General features: G+C 37.7%; 1 protein-coding gene across 8 annotated transcripts in view; it reads left to right on the top strand.

Moving 5' to 3' along the window:
* The window catches only part of supt3h (SPT3 homolog, SAGA and STAGA complex component), a 469791-nt gene that overhangs the window by 313502 nt on the left and 145890 nt on the right, over positions 1 to 10399 (top strand). For all 8 annotated transcript variants that reach the window (XM_043682678.1, XM_043682668.1, XM_043682695.1 and 5 more), the window contains one exon: positions 6822 to 6908. In XM_043682678.1, the coding sequence (XP_043538613.1) occupies positions 6822 to 6908 (87 nt within the window). The remainder of the gene's footprint in view (positions 1 to 6821; positions 6909 to 10399) is intronic.

Raw genomic sequence — 10399 nt, 5'->3', positions numbered from 1 at the left:
ATGGAGATGGAGAGGTCCAGGGAGGGGAGGGAGGTGTCAGAGATGGTCCAGGTAAATTTAAGGTCAGGGTGGAATGTGTTGGTGAAGTTGATGAATTGCTCAACCTCCTCGCGGGAGCACGAGGTGGCGCCAATGCAGTCATCAATGTAGCGGAGGAAGAGGTGGGGAGTGGTGCCGGTGTAATTACGGAAGATCAACTGCTCTACATAGCCAGAATGAACTCCAGCATCTGCAATCCTCACTTCCACCTGAACGCACTGTAGTACAGTTTATGAATAGATGGATAGATGATGTTTTTCTCTTAGGGATTTCTTGTGAGAGCAAGATGTTTATATCTTCAGATGGCAGTTAGCTCTCTTAATTTTCAAAATGCCTGCATCTTTTATATCAATAATTACATATTAAATTCTCACAATTTGTTTGGTTTCTATGTGTCAAAGCAATCCATTTTAAGTTCAATTGGTCCTTAGTCTCCAAGTGTCTTTTTAAATTAATTGACTGAATTTAAACTGTTGTCTGGGTAAAAATGCTGCTTGGCTATTTGAAACAAAATGTCAATTCATTTCGGGTGCTCTCTGCACATTTGCACTTCAAACTGCTGTTCAGACATGCATTTTTAAATCTCTCGGCAGAGAAAAGAATACCATCTCTTAAAGGGATGTCACAATGCTTTCCCCCATTTTTATCATTTTTACACACCAACTTTGTGACAGTAGGTAAGGTCAAAGCCAACACTTTCCAATGAACTTGTTGGGACCTTTGACCAGTCAGGAGTTGTTAGTGTACAATGCACTTTGGAAGGTGGGTATTTGACATTTTAATGCAATGGTCTGTCCGCTCAGTTGCTCTGAAAATAGTCACCTCAATGTTTAGAGTGCCTGCTTCCTAGAACATGCTTGCATTCATGTGCTCCATGCAGCTGACATATATGATCTTCTATTATCTGCTCTGATATATTGTAGTGTGTTTTGGATAAAACAGTGTGTTACAATATTGCAAAATGTTAATAATGATTTCTAATAACACTGACATATCTCACATTGCTCACTATAAACAATACTATCGGAGATCTGTAAGTGAATTTAAAATTATTCTTCTACATCTGGTGATATTATGACTGTTTCTGGGACCTGCATTGCTATATGTTATTACAGAGACATCACAGAGCAAATAATTCCAATCGTTGGTCCACCAAACAATTAACATCAGATTGCACATGGAAAAAAAAGTGTCAAATCATTTTCCACCATCATGTCAGCTCCTCATTCACCCTGTCTATTTTTACTCACTGCATGATCACTCCTCTGTCTCAGACAGCATACACTTTATTTGTCCTAATATCAGTTAAGTGCTCTGACTGTACATCCATCTTTCCGCCTCTCAAAAATTCCTTAGTGCTTTAATCCCTAGCTTTTTGTGTTGTCTTTATGTCTGCCTGCTAATAGCATCTTCACGTGTATGGATTTGTTGATATAGGAAAGGCAGGTAAATCTGTTTCAGATGCTGAGGTACATAGAGAAGAATAAAAAGTTAAAGGATCAGTTCATTAGTAATAGAATTGCTCTGCATCATATTGTCTTGCAGTGACAATAATAACTATAAAGACTGTTCAGTACAGGTATATCTCAAAATTGAAGAGTATATCTTGTTGAAAGCATCTCGTTAAAATCCAAGAAACCAGGATAAAGACCAAGACCTTCTGTGCAAATTATCATCAAAAGCGAAGGGAAGGAGCAGAGGTCATAATCAGTTTGTCCAACGTTGTGTTAAAACTTTCCTTTAGTGCTACATCACAGTGAACTTAATTAATGTTTGTTTTCTTTTCAATGTATAAACTTTTCCATATTTCTCAATTCTTGTTGAATTAAAAACAGTTTTAATTGACTTCATTGTAAGCAAAGTGTTCATGACATGTTATATGTTTTGCTGAACATTCCATACTTAAAGCATTGTCACTGTCTTCTCCCATGCTGCATTAGTTGCTGAGCATTTCTGATGTTTTCTAAATGGAATTCACGTTTTCAGCATATGGAGTATTTTGCTTTTAGGATCTATAGTATTTGTTTGGATTGAAGTTTATAAATATCATAGAGATTTTTCGAAGGAAGCATATATTCAAATTCAAATTCACCATGTTTCAATTTTAGCTTGTAGCAATCATGTATTTGCAAATTCAAATCATGTCCTGTATTTCTCTGTAATTTATTTTTGATTTTGAGCTATGTCATAAAACACAGGAAAGGAAACTGGTAAAATATAAACACCACATTGATTTACATGTGCTTTCAAATAATGTGGTGAGAAAAGGCATGTTAAAATTGATGAAAAATATTAAATTATGTTAAGTACTTAACCATATTACAATCCTAATGTTAACACCTAACAACTTATTTTTAAACAAACTAACAACCAAATATTAAGCCTGATCTATTTTAAGATTTAAATACACTGGGCATTAACTTGGGCATATGAATTCAAAATCCACAGGTCTTCAGGCACATTCTTAATGTAACTGGAACAGGAGTGTGCTACTAATTTAATAGTACACCGATGCACTGGGTCCCAGTCATACATTGGAAGTTACTGGGGTACAGTCTTTATCTGTCTGAAATAAAGTAATTCTCTGAAGTGATGTGTGACTAGTGACAGGCAGTTTACATCCTGGGAATTCTGGTAAATAATGTGATCCATTATGCATTCAACAGAGGTGTAATTGATAAAACCAGGCTTCTGACTATGGGCAGCAATGGGATCCACCTGGGAAAACAGAATTTAATAAATATAGGTGCAGCTGCAGGCCACCCCAGAAATGTTTTTGGGGAATGGAGGAGAAGGAACACTCTGGTGTTACCATATCCGATCTGAAGTTTCTCTGATTTGTCTGTCAATTGAACCTTACCTACCAAAGCCAGCATAATCCCCTGTGGGTTTGAACTTTGAGGGTATTTTTTTGTATTTGCTTACAATTTTTGTTTTTCTCAGGGTAAATGAACCACACTGTATTTGGACCAAGCAAAAACTCAGTGAGAAAGATCCATTTCTATTTTACCACAAGGGTTATGGAAGAAATTTGTATATGGTTACAAAATATTGTAATGTCTGAGGATTGGACATGTTATAGAAACAATCAAAGGTCACCAAGTCATTCACAAGAAGTGAAAAGTAGAGCATGTGGAACTAATGGGGAATATAAAACAGAATGTAAGATCTTTTGCAGTACTATGAAAAGAGAGGATTTTGTGGCACAGTGATAGCATCCCTACCTCTGTTCCTGGTGCAAGTCTATTCTGCTCTGGAGATGTATTATAACATGCCTGAACAGGTTGAGTCAAATACCTATGAAAAGAATGAAAGTAATTTTTAAAATTAATTTATGGGATGTGGACGTCACTGGCCAGGATAGCATTTATTGCCCATACCTAATTGTCCAGAGGGCAGGTGAGAGTCAACTACATTGCTGTGGATCTGGAGTCACATATAAGTCAAACCAAGTAAGGATGGCAGTTTCCTTCCCTAAAGGGCATTAGTGAACCAGATGCATTTTTCCAACAATCGATTCATGGTCATCATTAGACCAGATTTTTTTTTGTTGAATTCAAATTCCACCATTTGCCATGATGCGATTCAAACCCGGGTCCCCAGAACATTACCTGGGCCTCTAGATTAACTGTCCAGCGATAATACCACTAGGCCATCATTCAGATCTCAGGAAATTAGTAGATGTTAAACATAATATTATTGTTCAAGGGAAAAAAAAATCTTCACAAAACTCTAATCAAAATCCACCTCTGTCTTAAAAGTCCAAATTCTAAAAATATTATCTTGTACATCTTTATCATAATGTTCAAATAAACTTAGGTGAGACTCGTACAGGGAATGCCACAAATTAGCATGAAGCAGTTACAAAAGCAAATTACATTTCTACAAGGGAATTGAAGTACAAAAATGAATAGGTCTTGGTACAATTGGTGAGATCACATCCTGGAATGCTGTGAACAATTTTGGTCTCTGGAGTTTAGAAAAAATAAGAGGAAATCTCACTGCAACATTAGAGACTATGAAGGAATTGACAGGATAGATACTGAGACATTATTTCCCTGGCTGCGGAATCTAGAACTAGGTTAAGTGGCTGATGAGGCAAGATTTCTTCAGTCAATTTGTTGTAAAACTTCGGAAATCTGTACCCCAGAGATTATGGATGCTCTATAATTGAATGAATTCATGGCCAATATAAAAGCATTTTTGGTATCTCAAGGATATGTTACCATTCAAGATCAAATGTGATCATAATGAATGGCTCAGCAGGCTTTAGAATATCTGCTTATTTTGTTCCAGAAAATGAAGGTGGGTGCAGTTGGTTGTAAACACAGTCCACCTCCCATTTAAGAGATGCAGCCTAGGAATTTCGGTGGTCCTGGGAATTAAATGTTGGAACCAGCTCAAACCTCTGCCTAGTCTTCTATTTCAAGGCAAATTAACTTAAAGCATTTGGGAAATGCCCTGATACCAGGAGGATATCTCCAAGTTGTGCATCTACCTAATAAATATTAAGTTTCCTAGAAATGTTATCATTTAACAAACTCACAATTTTTTTAATGTTCATTGTTATTGCCTTTGCTTTTCTGAAGGATTGATTTGAGTCTGTTATTTCCAGCCTACCTTTATTCTATTACATTACTTTGTCGTACATCCAGCATCAGTCTCTGTTTTACGTTCACTGCTCAAACTTTATCTTGTGCTGTCCTTTTCATCTTATATTGTCCAGGATTTCTGCATTGCACAATCCTTCATTCCTCTATCATCTTATATGTCCATGACTTTGTTAATGAATTAGGAAAGTTTAAATTTTTTGAAAAAATAATAATTGTACATCCCTTGAATATACTTGTAATGAGATTCAGTTCCATCTCTCTGAACTAGATCTGATATCACAATTTTTTACCACTTGGGTTTCTTCCATCATTCTTGTTGACGTATGCAATATTGATACTATTTTAATTTAAACTCAAAATTTGGAGAATACCTATGCATGTGCCATGATGCAATAACCTATTCATGTACCCCGATGCAATGTTGTGGAGAACATAGAGCATTGCAGTGGATAAAAGGGGATTTTTAGTAAACTAGGAGGTTCTGTATGGACATTGCCTTTGATGCAATTAAGCAAACTATAAGGAACAGCTTGAGTATGGACAAAGGGAAGTTTAAGAAATCTAATCTGTATTAATTCCCGAGTTAGCAAATGAGGAGGGGAGTGAGCGACACCATAAAAATAATGATTACCATTTCACCATACCAGGCAATTAAGCTTTTTGTTTAAAAAAAATGTCAACATACCATGGCAGCTGACCCGTTGCACAGTTTACGGTGGGGTCTAAGGCAAATGTAACTTTTGTAGACAATCCAAGATATACTACCAAACTTCAATTCTGGTCTAGCTATTATGAGTTCTTCTAAGTTTCAGTTTGTGAAGTCAGCCAACAAACTTGCAAAATAATATGAATTACTAACCCATACAAATTCGAGGGAAAGGTTTAAGTGTGCCATGAAATAACATCATCTTAAAACAAAACTTAAAATGTAAGTATTTTTGCTGTCACTCCTATGGAAATCATTTTGCATTGGTAAAAATAGTTCCCTTAGAAAATGAAATCTGGGCTTTAGAATGAATAATGAATAGATTACTCTGTTGAAGAGACACCTGTTTCTACTCAGAGGAATGAAATATTTCAATAAAGCTTATAATTAGTGCAATAAAAATGGTGCATAATGGTCTATCATATTAGGGTGAATTCTTCTTTGGTATTTCTTGAAAGCGAAGTAAACAACTTTATTTCATCTAATTCAATTTTTGTTTCACTAATATATTTCTCTCTGTGTTGATAAATTTGTGTACATAGTTTCTTTATTTAAATAAATGATATCTTCCATACTTTAACCATGTAATGACTAAGGATAAATCTAATGTCAAAGGTATAGGAACCTTAGTTCACTATTTCTACTATAAACTACAATGAACGTGCTACACGATAATCATAATAATAATCAGAAGCACTTTAAAAAGTTTTTTTTCATTACAGTGTAGTTATACAGCAATTTCCATATTATAATTTATTGACTGAACCATATCCCTTTTCTGTGACTTGAAACTGTTGTTGTTCATTTTTTTTGTGTTGAATAGACAGAATTCAAATTTTAGACGGCGCAGGAGTTGAATGAATAATGTTCCTATTCAACTGCAGCAGAGTGAAAGTTGTAGCTCTTCCATACATATTGAGTTAAATATCAGATGGGTAACCTGCTTTTTTGGGAAAAGAAGTGATAAAATATAGCGTTATGTAGAATCATAAAATGGTTACAGCAGAGGAGGCCATTCAGCCCATTGTGTCCAGGAGCAATATAGCTTTTTCCTTCCCCTGTTGTCCTGCAATCTGTTTCTCTTCAGGTGCTTCCAAATTCCTTTTTGAAGGCCACAATTGAATTTGTCTCTTCAGGCAGTACATTCCAGATACTAACCACTCACTGCAGAAAAATGTTTTCCTTCCATTCTTCCTTTGTTATTGACTTGTTCTTTCGCAAATGGAAAGCGTTCCTCTTGCCCTTCCCCCTCTGTCTGTGTCTCCCTTCCTTTTCTACTATCCCCGCCCCATACACATACACACACATCCTTCATGGAATGCAATATAAATTGTGTTAAGCCTTTAATTCTGTTAAATTTTAGTTATACATTCTTGCTAAGATAGTTGAATTACTTCATCACAAAACACTTGGAGTTTATTTACATGCAGTTTACAAGTAAAAGTTTTGTATCATTCCCTTAGTTACACCAAGCTGCGGAAATCTCACAAGTCAGAGGAGCTCGGGTCATAGCAGCAGAAGATATTCTGTTCTTAATGCGGAAAGACAAGGTAAATATGCTTTAAATTAAGTTCCAATACTGTATACTTAGATTAGTATAGTACTATGAAATGCTTACTTAAAACACAATCTGATCATTTGTTAGAGGGTTGTTTTGGATCTGACAGTGTGCTTTCCACAATATTAAGTAAAGGTAAGGAAGACTTATTTAATTTACCCTTCCTTAGGAATATGTGGTCCCTTATCAGTATTTAACAGTCTCCCAAGTGAATGTTGCTCCAGTGTCCTAACTGAACATAATCTCTTTTATTAACCATGCTATTGATTTGAAAAGTGCTCCTACTGAGCACCTTCCCGTCTTCCATTATAGCTTATTTGTCTATAGCTTATAGTCAAAAACTGTCCAAAATAGCACTCATCCTCACAGAAAAGATTCATCTTGTCTACTTATTTATCTGATATCAAATGGGGCAACGAGAGAAGCTGCTCAGCAACTCTCAATTAATGAGGGGTCAAACTGTCCAAGGCTCCAGCTCTTCTGCTCCTATTACTGAGGTAACGCGAATCCAGGGATAGTTTGATCCTGTTAGGGTGAAAGGCAAGGCTAGTAGGTGTAGGAAATGCTGGAAGACTAGAGAAATTAAGGTTTTTGTCAAGAAAAAGAAGAAAACATATGTCAGGTATAGACAGCAGGGATCAAGTGAATCCCTAGGAGAGTATAAGGCAGTAGGAGTGTAGTTAAGAGGGAAATCAGGAGGGCAAAAGGGTGACATGAGATAGCTTTGGCAAATTCGGTAAAGGAGAATCTCAAGGAATTCTACAAATGCATTACAGACAAAAGAGTAACTAGGAAGAGAATAAGGCCCCTTAAAGATCAACAGGGTCATCTATGTGCGGAACCGCAGGAGTTGGGGGAGATACTAAACTAGTATCTTGCATCAGTGTTTTCTGTAGAGAACGATATGGAAGATATAGAACATGGGGAAATAAATAGTGACATCTTTAAAAATGTCTATATTACAGAGGAGGAGTTGCTGAATGTCTTAAATGCCTAAAGGTGGATAAATCCCCGGGACCTGATCAGGTATATACTAGATCTCTGTGGAAAGCTAGGGAAATCATTGCTGGGCACCTTGCTGAGATCTTTATATCATCGATAGACACAGATGAGGTGTCAGAAGACTGGAAGTTGACTGACATGGTGCCCCTATGGAAGGACAGCGATAAGGGAAAGCCAGGGAACTATAGACTGGTGAGCTTGACGTCGGTGGTGGGTGAGTTGTTGGAGGAAATCTTGAGGGACTGGATTTACATGTACTTGGAAAGGCAAGGGCTGATTATGGATAGTCAACATGGCTTTGTGCATGAGAAATCGTGTCTCACGAACTTGATTTGTTGCTACTTCAAAAAACTCAATTAATGGGGGCAGAGATGGACGTGAATTAATGGACTTTAGTAAGGCATTTGACTAGTTTCCTCATGATATGCTGCTTAGCAAGGCTAGATCACATGGAATACAGGCAGAACTAAGCATATGGATACAGAACTGGCTTGAAGTTAGAAGACAGAGATTGGTGGTGGAGGGTTGTTTTTCAGACTGGAAGCCTGTGACCAGCAGTGACACAAGGATCGGTGCTGGGTCCACTGCCTTTTGCCATTTATATAAATGGTCTGGATGTGAATATAGGACGTATGGTTAGTAAGTTTGCAGATGACACCAAAATTGGAGGTGCAGTGGACAGAGAAGAAGGTTTCCTCGGAGTACAATAGGATCTTGATCAGATGGGTCGATGAGTGACAGATGGAGTTTAATGTAGATAAATGTGAGGGGCTGCATTTTGAAAAGACAAATTAGGGCAAGACTTATACACTTAATGGTAAGTTTCTGGAGAGTGTAGCTGAACAAAGAGGCCTTGGAGTGCAGGTTCATAGTTCCTTGAAAGTGGAGTCGCAGGTAGATAGGATAGTGAAGAAGGCATTTGGCGTGCTTTCCTTTATTGGTCAGTGCATTGAGTACAAGAATTGGGAGATCATGTTGTGGCTGTACAGACATTGGTTAGGTCACTTTTGAAATACTGCATGCATTTCTGATCCCCCTGCTATCGGAAGGATGCTGTGAAACTTGAAAGAGTTCAGAAAGGATGTACAAGGATGTTACCAGGGTTGGAGGATTTGAGCTATAGAGAGGGGCTGAGTAGACTGGGGCTACATGCCCTGGAGTGTCAGAGGCTGAGGGGTGACTTAATAGAGATTTATAAAATCATGACGGGCATGGATAGGATAAATAGACAAGGTATTTTCTCTGGGGTGGGGAAGTCCAGAACTAGAGAACATAGGTGTAAGGCGGAAGGGGAAATATATAAAAGGGACCTAAGGGGCAACTTTTTCATGTAGAGGGTGGTGCCTATATGAAATGAGTTGCCAGAAGAAGTGGTGAAGGCTGGTACGATTATAATATTTTTAAGGCATTAGGATAGGTTTATGAATAGGAAGGATTTAGAAGGATATGGGCCAAATGCTGGCAAATGAGACTAGATTTATTTGGGGATATCGGCATGGATGAGTTGGACCAAAGGGTCTGTTTCCGTGCCGTATATCTCTATGTCTCTATGACATCCTTTCCTATGGAGTTGACCCCTTTTGTAAAGTTAAATGTGTGATGACTTCCTTTCTGAATAATTAAGGCTAGATTTCCAATATCAGGACAGGCAGCTTGAATCAGAACATTTCTGACAACTTACATCCATCTCAATTTGATGTGTCCCAAATCTCAATGTTTGCATAAAGGATTATGCGTGCAGTATTGATTCAGGCCCACTGACTTTGGAAGCCTATCCTAGGTAGATACGAGAGGGCAGAAATAGGCTGAATCAGGCCATTTAGATGACTTGCTTCATCCCAGCTATGTTACAAACTGCTAGGCTGTCTGGCCTTTGTCTCTCTCAATTACTTAACAACCCATATAGCCCCCTCATACTTTCTGTACCAAATCCATGCCAGCTCATGAACGCCTTGCATGTCATTGATGCCAGTACATTGTTAATTCAAACGCCAAGCACACTACCACCCGTCCCCACCCTCCTTTGCTGGTCATACTCTGCGTTTGACTTCCATAGTCACTATCCAGATCCCGCCAAGGGCAAACATCAGCAACCTTGTGGAAATAGAGATAGATAGCCAAGCATTCATAATGACAATGATTACCCATGGAGAAATGTCAACAAATATCTGTAGTGATACTGATTGACAGGACCAGATAGTATTTTTTTTCTAAAGCTACAGTAGATGATCAAACCTGTCCAATAGAGTGCTCTTTTTTAAACTCTGTGACTGTTGTAGTTTTTATTTTTGTAAATTTGAAGAGCAGAAGGTTTAAAAATCTTCAGATCATGAAACCTGTACACTGTCCTTCAAGAGTGCTTTGGGCCGAAGGGCCTGTTTCCACACTGTAGGGAATCTAATCTAACTAATCTGCTCCCTCAATTTGTACCTGCCACACTGTAGGTTAGACCAGCAAAGATAGGATCTGTTTGAATTCAAA

Source organism: Chiloscyllium plagiosum, chromosome 3, assembly GCF_004010195.1.
Source record: "Chiloscyllium plagiosum isolate BGI_BamShark_2017 chromosome 3, ASM401019v2, whole genome shotgun sequence".
Taxonomy (NCBI): Eukaryota; Metazoa; Chordata; class Chondrichthyes; order Orectolobiformes; family Hemiscylliidae; genus Chiloscyllium; species Chiloscyllium plagiosum.
Note: the sequence above shows the minus strand (reverse complement) of the source record. Positions and strands in the feature narration are given on the sequence as shown.